At 42.1% G+C, this 23,249-nt stretch overlaps 1 protein-coding gene across 2 annotated transcripts in view; it reads left to right on the forward strand.

Annotated features, from left to right (window-relative positions):
• Strn (striatin) overlaps nt 1-20,949 on the forward strand; it is an 87,028-nt gene extending 66,079 nt beyond the window's left edge. Inside the window, exons 9-19 of one of the 2 annotated variants that reach the window (XM_087552355.1) lie at nt 576-662; nt 1,125-1,268; nt 4,298-4,434; nt 6,716-6,891; nt 8,540-8,587; nt 9,743-9,864; nt 11,094-11,261; nt 12,762-12,902; nt 13,842-13,949; nt 14,943-15,029; nt 15,118-20,949. In XM_087552355.1, coding sequence (XP_087408481.1) covers nt 576-662; nt 1,125-1,268; nt 4,298-4,434; nt 6,716-6,891; nt 8,540-8,587; nt 9,743-9,864; nt 11,094-11,261; nt 12,762-12,902; nt 13,842-13,949; nt 14,943-15,029; nt 15,118-15,287 — 1,388 coding nt within the window. In that variant the 3' untranslated portion in view covers nt 15,288-20,949. The remainder of the gene's footprint in view (nt 1-575; nt 663-1,124; nt 1,269-4,297; nt 4,435-6,715; nt 6,892-8,539; nt 8,588-9,742; nt 9,865-11,093; nt 11,262-12,761; nt 12,903-13,841; nt 13,950-14,942; nt 15,030-15,117) is intronic. The other variant, NM_019148.3, reaches the window with a different exon arrangement.
• Nucleotides 20,950-23,249: the final 2,300 nt, after the last annotated feature.

Raw genomic sequence — 23,249 nt, forward strand, 5'->3', positions numbered from 1 at the left:
CCCCTGCTGTGACTCATCTACTCTGCATTGTAGTTGGGATTTAGCCCTTAAGATCTAAAGCTGCACCATTTGACTGGAACAGTACTCCCGGTAACAGAAGCAATTGGAGGCCCTGCACTGGGTGTTAAGATGCATATTTAGACTTAGAGTACGTGGGCTTCAAGTGAAGCAGCGTCCCTCTCTGGGGACAGTGAGCGCCTTGCACTGAGGATAAGGAGTGTAGACTGAGGTCGACTGTCAGTCTCACTTGTTCCTGAGGAAAGCAGCGTGAGGACAAGTGCAGATCCGCGATGAGGGGAAATGAATTAAAGCTTTGAATTGGTCATAAAACACTAATTTATAAACAACCAAAGGACACCTTTCAAATCTCTGTTACCCAGTGTAAACTTTTTGATGTTTTTAATTGATCTAGTGTAAGTATATCCAGTCAAATTGTGTACTCCAGTCATACTATCTTAAATTTTTCTAGGTATTAGTTAAAACTGCTTAGAAATAGTTGTATTCTTTGCTGGTATAGGAAATACCATAACGGACTATGGGTAAGATTTTCCCATTCTTAATTAAACTTGTAACAGGAAAAACTACCGAAGATCTGTTTCAGCCTCTATCCTATATAAAACAGTCAAAACAGGGATGTGGGAGAATGAAGAAGCAAAGCCCAGGTAAGTAATCAACAGGGCATGAGACTTCACTCTGGGTTCCATAGCTCAGGATGTAGGCAGTGACTGTAACTTAATTTAAACAAGCAGGGGTGTTACTGTTCAGCTGAGTTCACATTTGATTCATGACCTGTGATCGGCTTCATTTAGACCACTGGTCATTGGCTTCATTGTAGATAAGTATGATTTTAATGATACATATTGGACAGGACATTCTTTCACATGTAGTGATTCCATTAACTTAATTCACAAAGTAGATATTTAAATATAATTCTTTTCCAGAAATAATAAACTCTTAAAATTTGAAAACTTCAAAAATAACTACTCCTTATTGATCAATCTAGTAGAATCTTTTTTTAAAGGTAAATGTTGGCAGATGTGACAAAGTTTATTGTGCAGTTTTTATGAAATAAGTGATTCTGTTTTCTCTTTTTCCTCCTCTGCCCTCCGCCCTTTTTTGGCTAGGGCCCAATAGGTCAAAACTACAAGATATGCTTGCTAATTTGAGAGACGTTGATGAACTTCCCTCCTTGCAGCCATCTGTTGGCTCCCCTTCCAGACCCAGCAGCTCCAGGCTTCCTGAGCAGGACATCAGTAGGGCAGATGAAGGTGAGCGTGCAGACCTAGAGCTTGACTGAGTCGCCCAGAGCTCACAGTCTGTACACATCGCTTTCTTGAGGCAGTTGGGTGGGGGGGTGGGGGGTGAGTTTAGCATCGGTCTGTGAACTGGAGGGAAGGGCATACATTTAAGAACCAACTCTTAGTTTCCGGTTTTGAATATTCCCTAGCTCCTCTGTCAGCCTGGTGCTAACAGGCACACTACCTGCCAGCATTCAGTCAAAAAGTTGGTACTAAGTTTAGTTCACTTTGAAAGTCAGCATAAATACATTTTTAAAAATGCAGACACTGGACATGATGACACATGCTTTAACCCTAGTACTCAGGGACAGAGGAAACTAGCTCCTTATGAGTTTGAGACCAGCCTGCTCTACATAGCAAGTTCCAGACCAGCCAAGGGCTGTAAAGTGAGACCCTGTCTCAAAGTAACAACAAAATGGAAGGAAAGCCACCTGTTGTCATATTTTCTGTTTCCAATGTTTCCTTGGTCCCTTGAAAAAGTCCCTATTCATGGGCATATACTTTTTAAAAACATAGTTATAGCCATCATGTAGAATAGTTCTGTTCTGTTTTATGTTTAGTATTAAATCATATTGATGATTTTCAAGCTCAGCCTTAATGCTATATATTATACTTTAGATTTGAAATAAAATTCTTTCTTTGAACTATTTTGGTTGTTTCTAGTTTTTCGTAGTGCAGTTCTGTGATATACAAGTGCATAGTTTAGGGTTGGAGGTGTATGTCACCTGGTGACAGGACGTCTGCCTCACGCAGAGCTCAGTCCATCCCCAGCACTGGGTAAAGGAATGAGTGGAGAAGAGACGTGAACAGAGATGAGATGGGGTGGAGGGAAGGGAAGGAAGGACTGCTGACTTTACATTTAATCTCCTGTTACTAAAGAGTCCTCACCCAGCATTCAGGAAAGCTTCCACAGTCTCCATGCAGTATTTGAGTCCTTGTTAGTTTTCTAAAAGCTAATTATCCCAAAGCACTGTAACCTGTTTCTTCACTTCTGAGGACTCGGAGAACAAGATGCCCACCCATGTAGAGGCGTGGTGTCCATATTGCTTTTTCTTCTGACTGCCGGCTAGACCTTCCTAGAACATTAGCTACTACTAAGCCATGCTGTATTCAGTTCCAGAACTGTTTCCAGGGCTAGGCCATTTTTATTTCACGTATAAAAGTATTAGAAATGAAAAATAGGACAAACAAAAGACACATGCTGAATACATACCTAGTCTCCTTGGTGCACATGAGTTGTTATTTAGAATTTTGGCCTGAAAATTACGTTTGGACAGTTTCAGTCTGCCCACACCTGGGTTACCTGACCCCTTCAGAGGCTATGCAGCATTCTAGGGACAGCTTATTTTGATTGGTTGGTGCTGCTCTCGTGTACATGTAGCTTAACAGTGGCTTAATTTGTATTCTATTTTATTCTGAGTGATTTTCTTTTTTCTGACAGATTTTAAGTTTTGTCACTGCCCCTGGCTGGCCTGAGTTCATTCTGTAGACCAGGCTGGCCTTGAGGTTTATCTCCCTGGGCCTCCAGAGTGCTGGGGTTAAAGTTATACACAGCCAGATACCACTACTGGTTTGAAAGGAAATAACCATTATTTACTGTGCTCAACAAGTACCTGTTATTAAACATAACTGCAGCACTGCAAACAACTTTTTTATCTACAGTGCACTCAACTCACTTAACTTGCTTATTTAAAGATAAATTCTCTTTAGCAAATTCTTCGAATTATTAAATTCGTCCGAAATGTTTCTAATCAACAGAGTATCTTCCTCTGGAAAGGCGAGTCCTGGTGCCTTGTTGGAATAGTTTTCTTTCATAAGATCTTAGTTGCATTTTGCTTTTCACTGGTTCTTCATTGGTACTTGTTGAAAGGTTGAACTGCTGTGTTCAGAGGTACCAAGCAAGAATATTCAAGTTGATTACACAGTGACACTCCTTCTTGTAGCACAGTTGACAGCTATTAAAGTTCCGAAATGGACTTTAAAACATCTTTAAAGGAAATAAAACATGCATACAAATGGGAACAGTTGGTTGAATCATCACAAATCAGAAGTAGCCACTGACTGTTCTTGTCGTCACCCTCAGATCAAGGGACAAAGCATTGCTAAGGTAGTAATTCTCTCCATTACTAAGGTAGTGTCCTCAGTGGGCCTTTAACTACCAGTCACTTGTCTCACTTCAAGAGATTATTCTGGCTTTTGCACTGTATATTAATTTTTCTCAAATAGGCTCATTGTACAGTTTTCACTTTGAAATGTCTACAATATTCCAGGTTATAGAATTGATTGGTTTTATTTTGAATGAGATCAACAGTGTTCAATGTACAGCAAGAACCAATTGTTAATATACTTAGTAACTGGTAGATGTTATTTGAATAATTATCATGAAATATCAAATAGAAAGAAAACTTACTTTAAAAAAATATTTATTTATTTATGACTATAGTGTAGCTGTCTTCAGACGCACCACAAGAGGACATCGGATCCCATTACAGATGATTGTGAGCCACCATGTGGTTGCTGGGAATTGAACTCAGGACCTCTGGAAGAGCAGTTAGTGCTCTTAACCACTCAGCCATCTCTCCATCCTCAAGAGAAAACTTACTTTTAGACTTACTATTTTCTGTATAATGATTAAGGAAAGGACAGTAGATTACTAAATCAGTATCTCTTTTACTTTTCTAGTTAGATGATGCTGTTGACAGGATGATATATGAAAAGGTAGTCTAAGATTTTTTTTTTTGCTCATGGAATTTCACTGTTTACAAAATTTCTTAACAGTAATATAAGAGAGATATAATCTCTGAAGCCTATAATTCCAGCACTTAGGAGGCCAGGGCAAGAGGATTACCCTTGTTCTGGACCAGCCTAGGCTCAACAAACAAACAAACCCCAAGTAGACCAAGTTGACATGCACACGTTCACTCCGCAGAAGTGTAATGCAGGCAGCGAGACTAGCTCTGAACTGTTTAGCTGTGTAACTTGGACTTTGTCTCCTTCAGTGGAAGCATTGACGTTCCCGCCTTCTTCAGGGAAGTCATTTATCATGGGAGCAGATGAAGCCCTTGAAAGCGAGCTGGGGCTTGGAGAATTAGCAGGCCTTACAGTGGCCAATGAAGCAGACTCATTAGCTTATGATGTAAGTAGCAATTTTGTTTTTACACCATTTAATTTGTTTGAAAATTTAATAGTTGAGTTTATAGAAGAAGATGGCAGAGGTAAAATTTTCACAAGTATGAATCTTTGAATCTCAAACTTTGCAAAGATGGGTATAAAAATAAGCTAACATTTTCTAAATAACCTGGCGATTAAAGTTAGAGACTGCCTTCATCTGCGGTCACTCTAAAATGTGCATTGTTTGAGGCAGGCACCTGTGATGAGCCAATGTCTTTCTTCCTCATGGCCCCTGTCCTGCCCCTTGAGTACCCTGTCTAGTGTGCGCTCCCTGCGCTGCCCGTTCACTGCTGCATGCTCACTTCTTGTCTCCTTACCCTCACACAGCCGTCCTCCAGATGACCTAGGCCATAATGGCTACAGGCAGATTTCCCACTGCCTACCTCTGTCTTCCCACCAAACCATGAAGACTTTACCCAGTGGCTAATGGAACTGGACTCCTAATGCAAGCTCACTTTTTTCCTTCTCAGGAAAAATTGATATTGTATCTTTACCTTATTTCCAAAGGTAGTTCTTTGTTTTATTAAATATGCCAGTAATCTGTTGCTAATCTAATCATTTTTAAAAATACAAAATGAACTCTGGCATTTTTGGAGGTTCTTTGTCTTATATATCTTTGTCAGATTTTTTTTTTTTTTTGACCTCGTAGGTTCTTTGACTATATATTATGGTTTCCAGCTTTGTGGTATTTCTGTGTGTGATCATGTATGTCTCTTGTGTCCATACATGTTTCTTGTAATTTTTCTTTGGTTCTTTTTCCCTTTTTGTCCCATTTCAGTTGTTTTTGTTCTATGTTGTTATTCTTCAGATGTCTGTTTTCTCATGAGAAACAGAGAGGGAAGGATGGGGATTCAGATAGGAGGGGAAAGTGGGGAGGCCCTGGAAGAAATGGTAAAGGGGAACCGTAGTCAGAATATACTATGAAAAAAATCTCATTAAGAGTTTTAAAAGCATCATCTTCTGATCTCTCTGCACCCAGAGTCTGGGTGTAGACCTGGCTGGGGTCTTATATTGCTTCAGTCAGGATTTTGCCAGTGCCTGGGTTCTCTCTTGAAGACTTGGCTTGGAGAAGACCAGGCTCTGTCCCAGTGTTTGACCACCCTGGCTTCACTTGGCATCTAGTGTCCACACTTGAGTGCGTGTGAAAAGAGGAAATGCAGCAGGTCTGCAGCTCAGTGATGACCCTGGATTCTAAGTCTTCCTCCTCAGCTCTGGGTGCTGGAGTTGCAGGTGTGTGACGCCATTCTCAGCCACTGTTACATTTTCCATGTCCAGTTTATAAATCTTGTTTCCGTCTTGGTGAAGAAAGTATTAAGTCTCAAAAACTGTGACCATCGTTGGATTAACGAGCTGTTTTAGTTTGGGGCTGCATTGCTGAGATGGAATATACAACCTGAAGGGGCTTGGGCGACCTACAGTCGCACATCGCAGCCCATCGTTGGCTGTGGACGAACACTGGCCTGCTCACCTGCTTTCTTTAAGCACACGGCACCACCAGCCTGGAATGGCACTGCCCACAGTGAGCTGGGCTCTCTCACATCAGTCATCAATCAAGAAAATGCCTGACACTTGCCCACAGGCCAGGCTGGTGGGAGCGTTTCTTTACTGAGGTTTCCTCTTCCAAAACGACTCTAGTCATTGACATAGTTGACATAAAACTAGCTAGGACACAGGCATAAAGAGAAAAATCCTACCCCAGTTACTTTCTCTCTTACAGTTTGAATTGAGTTAGTTCTAATTATTCAGTCTCTCGGGCACTGTGACATAATAATTTTCAGTAAGTGCATGTTATTTGAGTCTCAGTCCATGTCTGTTTGGAAGTGTGGTGAGACTGTCAGAAGAAGCTACTTGCTTTATGGTGTTAGGGGAGCAGAGGAGGAGGTGGAGGGTTCTGCTGTCTCCTACTGTCTTGTCTAGGCTCCATCTGCTAAAGCCTCTCCGCTCCAGGAAGGCCACAGGCTGCTGACCAAGCCTTCAGCATCTGGGCGCTGGAGGACGTTCAGGATCCAGGCTAGCAACAGTAGGAACTGTTGGGGATTATTATTTACTGCATTTTAGACTGAATTATGTTAACTGTCTTTGATCGTTTTGTATTTCTCCCATGAAAACTGCTGCCACACGTTGCTAGTTTTGCTAATTGGCTTGGCTGTTTTCTTTAAAAGTATATTTATTATTTTGAGGATTGCACCATGTAGTAGTATAATAGCAAATCAGCGATCTCAGCCTGATCTTTTGTTTCTTAATAGATAGCGAATAACAAAGACGCCTTGAGGAAGACGTGGAACCCTAAGTTTACATTAAGGAGTCACTTTGATGGCATCCGAGCCCTTGCTTTCCACCCCATCGAGCCTGTGTTAATAACCGCGTCAGAGGACCACACGCTGAAAATGTGGAATCTGCAGAAAACAGCCCCAGCTAAAAAGTGAGAACATTCTACCTGCACTTGTTTTTCTAAGATTTTAGTTAAATTGTTTATCAACAGGAAAAGATACATTTTAAAAATAATTGTTACTTTTCCCAAATATAGGTAAATCCCTCAGACAGTCTAATGTTAGGTCTGACATTTAGGAAAGGGGTTGTTTTTACCTGATGTTTCCCAAGGGTTTGGAACTGCTGATTGCAGTCCTTACGCATAAGTGCTTCTCGTGGCTGTCTTATTGGTGCGGCCTCTTGTCTGTAATGAAGATCACAGTTACATAAAGAGACATAAGTAGGAACACTTAGAGTTATCAAACCTTTGACCTCAGTCTGGCCCATCATTTTCCAAGTTCGGATTTACAAAATGAAGAAGTACTTTGGTACTTTTCTATGTTGACAACAAGTTTTCCACACTAACCAGTTTGTCTGACCCAAAGGACATTGCTGTGTATCCTTAGGTGTTCGTCCTTGGCTTGGTGCTGTCTGAGTGACAACAGGCATGATTTCCTTTAAAGTGCTTCATTAGCCCCTAAGCTAGACCAGATCTACTTGGCTAGGTCCTTCTGGAGCTCACCCTCCGTTGGTCCATCCATCATCCAGAACCAGCATCTGCCAGCAGGGATCCTCTTTGGCTGTGACACAGAGACATATACAATACACTGTGACACAGGACATCACAGAAGTTGAACTACATGTAGAAGAAATCTGCCCACTTTAAAGACACCATTAGCATCAGTGCTGTGAGTCATGCAGGAAGAGGATGGATGCAGCCTGAGCAGAATGCCGATCGGGTCACAGAGGGCTCACTCCTTCATGGGCTGTGCCTTCGCCTTTCTGAGTCTCAGCTCACAGCATGCGAGCTCTGGCTGCCGCCCACCCAGTCACCCAAAGCTAAATGGAAATGCCTGTTTAGGAAAAGAAGAAAACAAATTAGCAAAGGTATCTGCACATACAAAGAACAGTAACCTGGTTACCTTTAAGCTTCTGAGTGACTGAGGGGAGATAAGTAAGGCATACCTACAAATCCCTGCAGCGATGTAGGAAGTAGTGAGTTCTTGCCTATAACCAGTGTCTGTGACGAATCCTTGGTTGTTAAGTTATTTAAACACCCCGAGTCCAGTTCTCAGTAATGAATGAGCATTGGATCATTGACTTGGGCAGTGTGTACAGAATCAAGTATAGACGTATTAACCTTCATGAAAACACAGACGGTAAAAGTACCATTTGCCATGTGCGTAGTTCTGGCTTTGACTATTTTTATATTCAGATTCTCATTTTTCATCATCGACTAGCTGGTACTGTCTAGACTTTCTGCTTTACTTTAAATGTAGTATAATCTGAAGTTGTGAAGTAATAAAGACTTCCCTGAGTTAGTTAGTTAATGATGTAACTGGAACTGAAATGACCTAACAGCCCATGGTCTCTCGTGGGAGTGGTGCTCCTCCCACTAGTGGGCGAGTTGTGACAGTGAGAAGGCTGTGCTCCAAGGTGCTGTACTAAGGTGCTAGTTCCGTGGTGCCACTGAGGTGTAGTTGGCATTAGGTGAGCCTCTGTATCCTGAGGCTGGGATCTTACTTACATATATGACGTAGTCAGTCATGCCCTTCTCTCAGCTGCGGAGCACTCAGCCTCGTCTTCTGTTTCCCGTTTAGGAGTACTTCTTTAGATGTGGAGCCTATCTACACCTTCAGGGCTCACAAGTAAGTATGTGGGTTGTGCTTTTAGCTTGGCTTTTTCTTAAGTCAACATCTTTATGGCACAGTTGTAATTGGAATATCATACGTTCTTTCACTTATGTAATTTAATATATTTTTTCTGTTAGTGTTGGGCTTTTTTTGTAAATGTCAAAGAACCTGGCAGATAAGATAAATACCAGTATGGATCCTGGTATGCGTGCACATTGTAAAGTGAAGTCAAGGCGTTTAGGTGTATTAGAAATGCTAGCATTGGGCCTGAGAAGATGCTTCAGCGGTTAAGGGTGCTTACTGCTTCTCAGAAAACTGGAGTTTGGTTCCCAGAGTCCAGGCGAAGGATCCGCAACAGCTTGTGACTCCAGCTTCTGGTGATCTGACAGTGCTTTTCAGGCCTCTGGGCATCCATGCAGAGATCCCACATACACGCATGCACGCACGCACGCATGCAGATGCACACACTTAAAAAGAAAAGTAATTTTTGAAAGGAGTTCTCATCACATTTTTTTTCTTCCCTTAGCATAGCCTACATAGAAATGACACGAAGTCTGGGAACATAGCTTGAAAGTAGAAGGCTTTGCCCATTGGGCATGAGGCCTAGGTGTCCTCTTTATGCCACTTATATTTTTAACCAAGAGTTTTTCTATAGTAACCACGTATGTTCTTGCTTCTACTTATGTATAAGGGGCATTGTCTTCACTTGATGTGTCATACAAATTGATATCTTTTTATATAAAGAGTAGGAAAGTAAGTATTTTTTCAGGTGTAGCAGGCCGTATGCTGTCTGTTGAACTTTTTTTGTCCTCTTTTGGCTTTTTGGTTTGGTTTGGGTTTTGGTGGGGATTGAACTAAGGGCCTTAATTCTTGTAACATTCTTAGTTTTGTTGTGTGTGCTATAACTTTACGTTTAAAAGAATCAAAAGCATTCTTAGCTTAAGGACAGTACTAGTCCTACTCTGTGACTTTAACCTCAAAGCTAAAATTTACTAACCTCCGGGGTTGCAAAGAAAGGAAAACGAATAATGTTCAAGAGTGTTTGTATTCATTGTTGCAAACTGGAGAGTGGAAAGGCACTTGAGTCATTAAGCATTGTAAGTGTAGGCTGTACTGTAGCATTAATGTTGGCGAGAGCAGGTACCACACGTGGTTTGTTTGGTGTTGCAGAGGTCCGGTGCTGTGTGTGGTCATGAGTAGCAATGGTGAGCAGTGCTACAGCGGCGGCACTGATGGCCTCATCCAGAGCTGGAGCACCACCAATCCCAACGTCGACCCCTACGATTCTTATGGTACGTGGCTCACTGGAGTCCCAAAGCAAAGTCTCTATTAAGGCTAAAATTGTAAAGTTTAAAATTAGTGAGGAGAAGCATGTCTTTATTTCATTCAAAAGGACACCTGTAAATGCAGGAGTCAGCTAGGTACAGAATGCTAAAAGTAAAAACATGCTAAAACCATGCTGTTCTTGAGGAAAGACTTTACCTCCGCAGTCTTATTGCACAGAAGTACCGGTTTGATTGGCGCTTGCTTTCTTCATGCTAGATATCTGCCAAGTACTGGAAAAACTGTAACTCGTCTGTAATCATAGTTCATTACGGTTTTGGGCAAACGATGCTGAAGGTAAATGAATACTGGCATTATTCTCTTGGTCAATTGTTAGAGGAAAATGAAGGAAGCTAATTAGTTTTAAAGTCCACACCTCCAAAAATATTTATTATGAAGGATTTTTTTTTTTTTTTTGGTTCTTTTTTTCGGAGCTGGGGACCGAACCCAGGGCCTTGCGCTTCCTAGGTAAGCGCTCTACCACTGAGCTAAATCCCCAGCCCCTGTTATGAAGGATTTTAAAGGTTAAAGAATGACCTTTTGACTAGGTTTGGAGGTGTAGGCCTGAAATCTTGAACTTGACGGGGAGAAGCAGGAGAATTGCTATGAATTTAGACTTGCCTAGTGTATTTAATGCATTCTGGGCCAAGCTGAGCTCTGTCTTTCCTTCCTCTACCCTCAGTACACCCGTGCAGATCGGGGATGCATGGGTTGGATGGGCCCTTTGGTTTGAAGAGCAGAGCTGTTATGCCATGAGTCCATGTGATACTGTCTCCAGATAGCACCATAAACTCTCTTGCAAAACTCTTTAGAAGTTTTAATAACTTGTTTAATATCTTGTTTTAGTTTTAATAACAGATTTTAACATGTCATGTTTGTCATTAAAACTATTTTAATTTTACTACCAAAGAGAAGTGAACATAAAATCAGCAAACAGACTTCTCTTCTTACATTTGTATCAGAGTCATTAAACCAGAGCTTTCATTCCAAGCAATGCTGTGCTTCTAATTCTAATTTAGAATCTTCAAACTCTATATTTGTATACTTCCAAAAATGGAATTTTGACAGCATTTCAGAAGAAGAAGGTGAAGTAGGAAGATTATATTACACTGTTTCCTGGTGCTCTGTTTTCTGTTTTACATCGGAACCTAAATGCCTTTACAGTTTTCTTCCTGGTCTTGCTCTTTCTTGTACACAGATCCTTCGGTTCTAAGAGGCCCTCTGTTGGGCCACACGGATGCGGTGTGGGGGCTGGCCTACAGCGCGGCCCACCAGCGCTTGTTGTCCTGTTCAGCAGACGGCACTCTTCGTCTATGGACCACCACTGAGGTTGCTCCAGCGCTGACTGTATTTAATGATAACCAAGGTACCCTCCTTCAAAATGAAACTTTCCAGATCTTGAACTCCTACTCTAAAAAAGCAAACAAATGAATGATTCTATGAACTCTTGATTGTATAAATTTCTAAGGTTCTGTTCGAATTTTTTAAGCAGCAACAGTATTTTTGTTTGAAATTTCAATGGATATATATTTCTTAAGAACATACCATTTGATGAGAAAGTGAGGTTTAAAATGTTAATATTGAAATATAACTTACTGTCAGTGAAGATACTGAAAAGATTGTCCTGATGCCTGTGGTGAACAGCAGTCCTGTAGCTGGCCCACTCTGGAGCTGAACCATCTCTTCCCTGGGTAGATTGTACCAGTCTGGGTCTTTTAGGGATGATTTATTATGAATATCCATAACTTTTCACTGTGGGGAACAGGGACCATGTAGAATTGCAAGGTTTGTGGTAGGAGTTTCTTAACTAATGTTTTCTCAAGTGCTCATGGTGCTTGGCAGCCTGGAGTGCAGCATGTGTGAGGTCATTGGCTCTGCACCCTCACTCACCTCTGTGTTAGCTTCACGCTAGCCTTCTGTGCGCATGTGGTGGTGTCTCACCTATGTTTTAGTGTTGGGCTCCGTGACAGCCCAGTTGGCCCAGTGCTGTTCGCTGCTGTTTGCCGTTGTCTACTTCTAGATCTTCTGCACAGAGTCACTTTTGAGTTATTATCTTGCTGTAGTTAGGTGTTGAACCAAATGAAACATTCCTTTATTTTTATGTTTATTTTATTTATTTGTTTTCTTGTGGCAGTGCCTTGCTGTGTAGCCCGGGGCCACCTTGAATTTACTGTGCAGTCCAGGCTGACCTCAGGTTCATTATCTTTGGGCCTCAACTTTCCAAGTGCTTCGATTTAAGGCATATGTTACCATACTGGCTTTATCACTCTGTTTTTTGTATAAATGAGTTCCAGGCTTAGTCCTTGACAATACCGTCTTATATTTGTGTGGTGATTTGCATGCTAGACAAATATTCTAGCACTGTCTTACACTCCCAGCCACAGAATACCTTTTTTCTTGAGCTGTCATGACTTGCAGTTAGTCCTTGAAGACTTAACTCTGTGCTAGGCAAGTGTGGTTCTCCTGACCTGCACCTCAGCCCAAGGTGGATTTCTTGTTGTTTTCTTCAAGATGGGTTTGTAAAATACAGAGTTCCCAATGTGTTGTTCTGTGCCTGTCTGAAATGGAAATGGAAGCTATAAAACTTATAGTCTGTGTGGTTATATTTTCTTTATAAATGAGTTTGTCTCCCATGTGTGCATTAGAACAGTAATGGGGAGAAAGCATTGAACAGGTCAGAGTAATGACATAGACTAGACTAAGGCTATCAGTCAGAAAGAGATACTCTCCACTGAAAGGTATAAAATAACTTTTAACATTAAGTTTTATTAAATAGGTCATTCTTGGGTTTGTTTTGCTGCATGTTGAGCACTTTGTGAAGTAGACCTTTAAGTTGTCATTCTCTTTGACTATTTCTGACACTTAGAACTGGGAATCCCTGCTTCTGTGGATCTGGTGAGCAGTGACCCGAGCCATATGGTAGCATCGTTCAGCAAGGGATATACAAGCATCTTCAACATGGAAACACAGCAGCGAATTCTCACGTTAGAATCCAATGTCGATTCAAGTATGTATACCAGTTTTTCAAAGTCTCCGTATTCATTTTTAAACTTAATCAAAAGTATAACTTCTGTAGTTACCATAAGGAATGCTTGAATTCTAGAGCGTGGTAGCACCCAAGCCTGAGGACACTTTATTTTAAAACAGTTGCTATTGTTTCAATGTCAACACAATGTAAGCAACCAAACCAAACAACAGAGAAAACCTCACATGAAGAACTTGCTCCACACGGCCAGGTGACATTTTCTGTTGAATATGGAAATGAAAAAGAGGGTATAGTAATTAGTCTCTTTGGAAACTCTTAAAAAGTACACAGCAACAATTGTCAGTATGCTGCATAAAAATTCAAAATCTGATGGGTTGAAAGATGATGGATTTCTTTCTAGTATGTTGCAAAGAAGGGACAAGGAACGATGGTATCTATATTTTGATCACAACTCTATGAGTAGGGCTCTGTGTGTAGAAGGAACTGAGGTTTAACAAGATTACTTGTGTCCAAGTGATGATAGAACTTTCTTGGTTGCTGTGTTTCGTTTTGAGACAGGGTCCCACTTTGAATCGCTGACTGGCCCGGAACTCTCTGTGTAGATGAGTCAGGCTGCTCTTGAACTCACAGAGCTCCTCCTGCCTCTGCGCCACCATGCCCACCTATTAGAACCTTATTGAGGTAGCAGGCGTGGAGAGTTGAGGTCATCAGTGTCTCTAGTCCAAGTGTAAGGTGTTATCAGTGTGTAGCAGGGTGGGAAGGAGCTCCTGACTTCGTTACCTGTGCCGTGGAGTGTGACTTAGTCAGGTGACTCATATTACAACACTCAAGCTGCACACACATTTGGAGGGTAATTGCCCACAGCCAGACTAAAGTTGAATTGTTTATTGTTTTTTCTGCCTTTGTATGAAAAAAATTGCTTTGACTAATTTGTATTGATTTTCATTTTCTTCTTTTTAGCGGCCAGTTCTTCCTGCCAAATAAACAGAGTCATCAGTCACCCCACCCTCCCGATCAGCATCACTGCTCACGAGGACAGGCACATCAAGTTCTACGATAACAACACAGGTGAGACCTCACTGAGGGCGAGCCGTGCTGAAACAACACCCACAAGAGCGACCAGGAACTAAGCACCCCCTGAGTGCGCTAACCGTCACCGAGTGGTCACTGAACACTCCTCAGGCCGTTTCCTTCATCCCATTCCTGTCTCCTCAGACTATGTCATACAGTATGAAGTGTTTTTCAGTTTGTTTAATGGTAAGCAGAGAGCATATTCTAAAGCCACAAACCTAAGCGCCATCAGAAATGGTCTGTAACAGTCCACGGGGAGTGAGTGTTAACAGACGTGGAGGCAGAGGCTGGTGATTGCATTTACTTTAAATTATTCTCTCATCCACAGCTGTGTTCTTTTGTTCAGTATTAAATAGCTTGATTGAGCGTTGTATATGAAAACCCTCCAGTCATTTGTTCTGTGTGTTTTTCCATGGGCTGATCTTTTCTGTCTTACACTAGAATTTGAATTCTGATTGAGCTGGGGCACGGGGCTTTCCCAGATTTCAGTGGACTGCATTTCAGCATCTACGGAAGTGCACAAAGAGCTCACGTGGGAAGAGCCTGTGTGTGCAGCCACGTCTCTTTGCTCGTTGCATGAGTTGCTAGAAATTTAATTTTCACATTCTTTTTTGTGTTATTTCTGTCTTTCTCTTTTTTTGTCCCTTCAAGTTTGAACTTTCTGTCCTAACATACTCATGTAGTTTGTAACTAAAGGGTGCACAAGAAGATTAGAAATGTCTAACTCGTGATTAGTGAACGTGTAAAACAGGCTGAATTTGTTGTGGCTTAAGAGACAGAGTCTCATCTGAAATTTAACCTGTTTTTATTTCGTGTTATTAACATGACCAAAGGCAAGACAGGGAGATGTCTGCTGTTTGAACTGTACAGGAGGTTGATCCAAGAAGTGCACAGACAGGGAAGACTGGGGACACCAGGGTAGTGTGGAAATCGGCCTGTGATTTACTAAAGAAAGTCACCAGTAAAGAGTGACGATTTCTCTTTCCAAAGGCAAACTGATCCACTCGATGGTGGCCCACCTGGAAGCCGTTACAAGTTTGGCGGTTGATCCCAACGGCCTGTACCTGATGTCTGGCAGTAAGTGCACCGGCTGGGGGTTATATCTGTCCTTACCATTTTCATGCTGAGGTGACTGTTCCTTCCACCCTCCTTTCTTTTGCATTAGGTCATGACTGTTCAATACGCTTGTGGAATTTAGAAAGTAAGACGTGTATCCAGGAGTTCACAGCTCATCGGAAAAAGTTTGAAGAGTCGATCCATGATGTAGCATTCCACCCTTCTAAATGCTATATAGCCAGCGCTGGAGCCGACGCCCTGGCTAAGGTCTTTGTATGATGGGGTACTTCAGCTTCACCCTGCAGCTCTTACAAGTCAACCGCACACAGGAAACGGAAGACCAGGGCGGGAGCCAGCTCGCCCTGCCCTTTTGTTTGGCTGAGGGAGCACAGAGACCTCTGTTAAAGTACAGTTTTGCAGTTCCTATACAGTTTTCTAAAATTAAGGTTTGTTCAGGTTGCTGCAAGCTCAGCTGAACCTGTGAGCCCGAAACTTTCAGATCCCCCCAAAGAGGCACTTTTATTTCTGAGGTTGTTCTCACTCGCTAGGCGGGCCCGAGCGTTCGTTCTCCCTTTTGAGTAAGCAGGGCATGCTGTAATGGATAATTAGAGGTGAATGCCGGGAATGAGTAGAATGGAAACTTAACTATCCTTCCACCCCGAGACATCTGCTACCACACTAGGTAGTCAGCTCTGCGGCTGTGTGTGCTCTACTAACCCCACTGTGTAGAAGGAGACAGTGTGTGTCAGTGTTCACATGAGGTCCTCCCGCTGCTGTCCTCTCAGCCGTTCTCATGAAGCACAGGGAAGAGTGTTCCTTCCACCTGTTAGGAGGAAGAGATGCAATAATATGTTAATTATATGATATTCAGAAATGCTAAACAAATACTTAATTTGCAAGCAAATTTCTATATTGTATTACAATTTTGAAAGTAGATATGGAACATTCTAAAGTTTAGCTGTGAGGCACTCGCAGTCAGGAATGGTGAATGGAGTCTGCTTTTACTAAAGGTGTTTAACTCATCCAGGTTTGAGATCCTGTTTATTTTTAAGGGCAAACAGGGCATATTTCTACAATTTGTCTAAAACTTCACCTCATTAATGTACTAGAGTGATCATTTCAATTGATAAATTTACTTCCTAGTGACTCTCTGCCAAAGGAGAAAACTTTATTAGCATCCGTTTCCCAGCACCCATACAACTGGTTCAACCGATCTTCACTGTTTCTAACCTGCCCCTCACCTTCATGTTGTCTGATGCTTACCATAGACAGTTTATAATGACTGTGTCATGTAGTCCAAAGCACGTGGTCACCTCAGGCAGCTGCTTTTGCAACTGCACTTGGTAAAGCAGTGCACCCCAGCATGTCCTCAGTAGTGTCTCGAAAAAGAACTCTGTGGAGATCTAGATGGAGATGTTAGTACCTGTGATGTCTTCAAGGTTCTTTCTCCTCCCCTCTCTGCATTGTTTAATTGGAACACACATTTTAATGAACAGTTGATCAATACTGTATCCAGAGAAAACCATGTCCTAAAATGGTCAGCTTGTGGAAGTCTCAGAATCCTGCTGACTCAACCAAAGGCAGCCTCATACCCTTCACACCCTCTCTACCTCTGTCCTAAATGACAGAGACCACTATAAATAATACATTCAAATTAATCTCCATCCTTTTTATCAAAACGTGTACACCATGGGCTCTCTGTCTTAAAAATACTATACCCATAAATATTATGAGCCATTAAAATAATTCCATTGCCATAGCCATGGCTTTTCTGGTGATCTGTTCTTTGAAGTGGATTCTCATGGTGATATGGTTAATAATTGACTTCTTAAAGTTTTCTGCTCATCTGTCTTTAGAATTCCCCAGTGCAGGCAGACTTTTACTACTACATTGTAAGACTCCTGTTGAAGTTCCCTGATTATTGTATAGACAGCTGTAGTAGTTAACACAACTGCTGTTTATCCTTGTGCTTTGGTTAACAAGCAGACTTAAGAGATGGATTGGTATATGCAGGTGAATTGAGTTACACCTAACTACCAGGCAAATCCTCATGCAGATAGAGTTTTACGTTGTGACGGGTAAATTCTTCCATTCTTTGTGAAATGAACAGAAGGATTTGTTAACATGTGTAGAATATTAGAAGATTCCAGTCAGAATTGGCATAGTTATGATGGCTGACCACAGAAACTGCTTCAGTTACTTTCCAGTCTTCGGTGTGTCTTACTCTCGTCCCCAGCGCTCCAGAACCCAGGAGAATCTGCCCTGTTCGCTCTGCCTCGTGAGATTGAAGTTCTCCTGTTACTGGGTGGGAAATTGTCCTAAGATAGGCAAAGTGTGATGAACTGGCAGAACTGCTGTAAGGCTTTAGGAAGTGTGCTTTGTGCCACTGAAGACTGCACATAGAGAGAGTCCTCCAAACCCGCCCTGTTCGCTGTCATCCTAGAAATGAGCCAAAGCGGTCTTCCAACTGGATGGTAGCATGGACACGTGTTTGACTTTCCCCATCCTATTGAAAAGTCACAAGACGAGCAATTTCAAGATTCAAAATCCTTGAAATACTTTGATGAATACTTACCAGATTGTAACGTCTCGGGCGAGCTGCTCTGGAATGGAGACTTGGAAGTCAGCAGGTAGGCTAGGGCCCTGCCTCGCTCTCTTGTGCTGTGGATGTGACTCGGGGCTTCCAGTGCTTCTCCAGGTGCAGCTGTGACTCAGAGCTCATTCGCTACTCAAACCATAGACACGTAGGTGATGGATGACCTTCAGTATTTTTGTATTGAACAAAGTTATCAATTTTTGCCATTAAACAGATAATTAGTTATGCAAAATATTTAGCTTTTGTAACCATTTAGTTGTAACTGAGAGGGGGATTGAACTGTACCACTGATAATGAACTTGGTGAGAAATTATTTGTTTATCTGACTTCATTCCTTCAGTATTCTTGCTATAAATTTCTTTTGGAGATAATGATTCTTTATTTGAAAGATGTCTAAAATGTATGTATATTTTATAAATATATATTATATATATTATAGGGATATATATAATATATAGACTATATATATCTATCTAAACCATGGGTGCATTGTACTGTTTGCGTCTTCACTTTCGGAGGTAGTATGCTCACAAGTTGATGAGTCTGGCGACTGTTGTGCTGTTTGCTTTTACAGTGTAATATATAGTTCCAAGTGTTTAAATACTGTATATACTATATTCATTATAGGCTAGCATGCTTGTTTTAAAGACTGTCATTCTAGTTTATTAAAATCTGAATGTAAGAAAACCTGGCTATTCAAATGTGAATTGAAAAAATTCCATTCTCAGAACTGAACTATTTCCATATAACTGAACATTCAAGCTTTTTGACAAAATGTGTCATCGAGAAGGCAATAGCTAGAAAGTGAGAGGTGCCTTTAAAAAATCCTACAAATGCAGCCTTACAGTGAGGGTGAAGATTGAATCTGTGTCAGGGGGTGGGAGGGGGAAGAGAGCGTGTGAGAGATGGTGTGTGTGTGTGTGTGTGTGTGTGTGTGTGTGTGTGTGTATGCGCGTGTGTGTGCGCACGCGCGCACGGACGCACCAATCTGTGAAGATCCTGATTTGTGATTGTCAGTGTCGTTTAATATATCTGTTCAACTTCTAGGACTTGAGGGGTCATCTCCATATAGTTGCCGTACTCCTTCGAGCACTTTCTGTGCTTTCCAAGAGTTTTGAATGTGAACTCCTAGAAAATTCACTAAAGAATAAATAGCTCCTTTTTTTAAAAATCAATCTCAGATAACAAATTATTGGTTCCCTGGAATTATGGGCTTCTCGCTGATACTGTAATTTTGTAAACCTTGACTTTCTAGTGCTTCGTGTGTTTCCCCTGTTCACAAGAGTATGGCATAAAGTTGTTAGATGATGAGGATTGGTCTAGTAAATCTCGCTCTTAGATGAAACACTTGAACTAACTCAACTCCACCTAACAGTAGTCGTGAAGACCTGAAACGGCCTCTCATATCTACCTCATGGTCATTGCTGCCATCCTAAGTAGAACAGCGGTCTGCATTACAGATAATAGTCGATGCAGCTTAATCATCTGTCGGTGCTTTTCTCGGGCTGTGTCATCTCAGCTGCACGCCACAGAGCAGCTTGTAACATTCGGGCTAGTTTAGGTCTGTCGCTTGTTTCCTTTGTTTTGTTTTCCTAAGGACGGCTTTAAAATACTATCAGTGTACTTTTTCGGAGGGAGTTGGTTCCCGGTTGTTATGTCTGTGAAATATATATATATTTTTTTTGGTTCTTTTTTTCGGAGCTGGGGACCGAACCCAGGGCCTTGCGCTTCCTAGGCAAGCGCTCTACCACTGAGCTAAATCCCCAGCCCCTTGTGAAATATTTTTAACCAAGAATCAGATCGTTAGTGAATTTACCTGAAACTCCAGCCATAGACACTCTTATGTAATCCAACCAATTGAAAGGTGAAGGCAAGAGAATCACAAGTTCAAGATCATCCTCAGCTGTATAAGGAGCTCAAGGCCAGCCTGGGCTACACAAGGCCAGCCTGGACTACACGAACCCTTGTCTCAATACAACAAGAAGTGTACCTGGAAAGGGAAGTCTAGTTTTATTTGGCTTACTTTATTCTTGAAAGGCATTTCAACGCTCTTAGGTATATAATTATTCACCTTACTGACTTAGAAAATGCCTCTCTAAGCCTGCTACTTCTTTGTTTATATTTCAGTACTTAGAATGTTTGACACTGGGATTCTGGTTGCACAAAAGTAGTATCAGATGAAGTGTGTGTGTGTGTGTGTGTGTGTGTGTGTGTGTGTGTGTGTGAGAGAGAGGGGGGGGGGGGTGGTGGGGAGAGTGTGAGATGGGGGGAGAGAGAGAATGTGTGTGTGAAATACATTATTTCTTAAAGTCCATTTCAGTGGAAGGCCAGAGGATGAGTATATCTGTTTAGCAGGTAAACAATGTGAATCAGTGTCCACATCAGGCCTGTAGTTAGGTCTCTGTGTCCATGGAAGGGACCCCACATTGACCAAGTGTTTAACAGAACCTTTACATCAGTTTTATTGCTATGAGTTTAATGTTGAGAGGATTACGTCAGACCAAAGGAGAGCTTTAGACCCACCCTTTATTCTAACGATGTTCCTGAAGCAGTGCTGAAGATTTTTTTTTTTCTGGATTTTTCTGGATCTTGGCTAGTCAAGGTTTAGGTGTCATTTAACTGGGACCACATGCTCATCATCCCTCTGGTGCAAATTAGAGAGTTCATGTTGATTTAGACTAACTTTAATGTCTGCCTGGGTGTTTACCAGGCTGTGAACCAGTGAGTGCCTTGTTAGTGTAGCGTGATTTACCCGTTGTGCGTTAGGTCTTTCTGAGGGTCTCAGACTGAGCTTCGAGCTGGCTGTGGCGAGCTGCGGAGATTAGGAACGCAGCATTAGGAGGTCTTCGGTCTGCCATGTCCACTCCCCTGCTTTCTCTTCAGTGTTTGGCTGGTGTTGGCCCTTGTGAGAAAACAAGTAGAGCCCTCTTCACACTTTTTTTCTTTTTTATTCCCGATTGAGGAGTGTCCCCCATTCCCACCCCGGCTATATGATCAAATGCCTGTTTTAGGAAGAACCACTTCTTTGTAATACTAAAACCTACCACTTACCTTATGTCTTCTCAGTATCAGTTTACTGGAGCGGATCTCAGGGTGTCATCAGTTCAGATTCCTAAATAACCCGTTCCCTCCAGCCCAAACCCCAACTGGTGAGCCCTGAGCCAGATCGTTTGATATTCAGGTATCTTCAACTTTAGTTACAATATCAATTAATGTAAATCCAAATGCGGATTCGTGTGGTGCAAGCAGTGTCTTTGTAAATCCAGGGTGTGGATAAGCTAACTGATATCCAGTTTTGGTGGCTCTAAGTGTATTATTTGTTTTTAAATAAAGTGTACAAACATAGTCAATGTGCTCATAGGTGTGTCGTGAATTGGACTGTGTGAACTTTGGAATGTAGCCATAACTTTGCAGTGAATCAGTTAAAATACATTAATACCTGACGCTTTTGTTAGAGGGCTTATAGAAGGATGCAGAGAAACGGAAGAGCAGACAGACTCGATGCTCCATAGATACACGTGCAAGGTAACAGCGTCCTGGGGTGCACACCGAAGGGTGGGATAGCTCATGACTGAGCACTTTGGACCTTGGGAAAGCCAGTGAAATTAAAATACCTCATGAGATTAGTTCAGTCCTATGTTCCAGGACACGTGACATCTGTGCTTACTTAGTATCTCATGTTTTCAGGTGTTCAGATAATTGTTTTAATTGTAGACACATGTAAATTTAATGTTCTTACCCCTTGGTTGGGCTGCTTACAACCAAGAATCATTTATGTCCTCTGACCCACAAGTCAACATCCCTTTTAAGGGCTTTGCCTGTCCAGGACTTGAGATGTCTTCCTTACAATCCAGATTCACAATGCAATAGAATCTAATAGTGGCCTCTTCCAGCACCATCGAGTCTGTTTTGTTATATATTGGCATGGTGATGAGAAATATATCTCTGGTGTGTACATATCAATTCAGCACTGGAGAAATTCCCATCTGTCTTTTTAAATAGGAACATGATGAGCCAAGACATTTGCTGGGATCATTTTGGAATAATCTACCTTGGGAGGTCAAGAGAATGAGCTCAAGAGTTTTGGGGGAATTGCTGAACACCCTGGAGTCAGTCTAGGGTCAGAGTAATAGTATGACCTATAGTGGGGTTTCTCAAAAAAAAAAAAAAAAAAAAAAAAAAAAAAAAAAAAAGCCTTGTCCTGAACTTAAGGTATTTTCAGAAACACCTGGGTATTGTGGTAAAAAGGAAAAAAACAAACAAACAAAACCCAAGCCACCATTTCCCACAAGTACTGCATACACTCTGCACTTTCTCTCCCGGGCTCTTCTGACCCAGGAAGCCCGTGGGCCGTTCACTCATGGTTCCCTTGGCGGGGTTGTCACCATGCCAGGCATACGCATCCCAATTTCTTGGTGGGTCCCACCACTGTACATACCCTCTCTTGAACTCAAGTCACCACATGAAAGAGCACATCACAGAATAACCTCTGATCCAATTGATAAGATATAATTTGCCCATCGAGATAGCACAAAACCCTGTACACACCCATCCCTTAAAAACAGTCATAACAACCTGTATCTGTGCACAGAGAAGAATCTTAACATCTGCTGCCTTGTTCTCCCAGCTCCTCCCTCTGACTTCCTCTCCTGCTTCTCCCTCCCTTCTAAAACCTCTGTTCCTACCTTCCTTCCTTCTCCTCCAATGACAGGCGTCATTTTGTCTGCCTTCACCTGCATAATGATGTCAACCTTCCCCCGGGGAGTCTGGCATCTTTAATGCCGTGCCATAATCGTGGGGCAACTTCGCAGTTCCCATGTGCTAGGGCATTCAGTTTGGTAAAGCAACACTGCACGAGGCTCTGAAATTTTTCAATCCTCACTTTTCTGGGACAGCTTTTTTTTGGGGGGGGGGGGTGATGATAAAGGTGGTATTTTTTATATAGTTTTCAGTGCTAGGCTTTAAACCCAAACCAGCGTTTCATGGGTACTAGTCCAGCACTGTCACTGAACTGTATCTTTAAGACTTCAAAGCCGTAACACAACTCCACTAAAAGCGGACAACTTAGAAGCCCACAGAGTCATAAGGCTGCTGGTATCTTACATTGATTCTAGATGAATGGAAGGTCACGGTAGCTGCAGTTCGACCTGAATGAAGATCTGGTGATGTTGGTGAGAACAGTCTGCAGTGTCCTCCTAGGGAAGGCTGCTTCCTTCCTGTTTCACAGGCAGTTGGCTTTTCCTCACTTGGCTTTAGTCACTCAGCAGCTTCCATAGAGAGGGGTCCAGATGCTCACTCTACCTTCTCCTCTCCAGGAAGCTAATTAGCTCACAGATAGAAGGAGCTCCCAGCAAGATGTCTGCTACACAGTGCTCAGCGCTCTCTGTGGGCCACAGCGTCCGTGTTCCAGGTTCCCAGTCTCAGATCAAATAGTAAGCAAATAGGCTGTCTGACATTTTCATAACAGCATCATCAAATAAGGATCATGTTAGAAAGCCCCACCATCCCCAAGTGAGAAAGTTCCCAGGAAGCAAACTTGTGTGAGGAGTTAGAGAAAGGCAGCCTTGCAGGCAGTGTGTGGGATGCTAACCCATTGTTATCTTCCTCCTCCCTGTGTGAGTGTGACCAAGCGGGTTTTCTCGTGT

Source organism: Rattus norvegicus, chromosome 6 (assembly GCF_021556685.1).
Source record: "Rattus norvegicus strain SHRSP/BbbUtx chromosome 6, alternate assembly SHRSP_T2T, whole genome shotgun sequence".
In the NCBI taxonomy this organism is placed as follows: domain Eukaryota; kingdom Metazoa; phylum Chordata; class Mammalia; order Rodentia; family Muridae; genus Rattus; species Rattus norvegicus.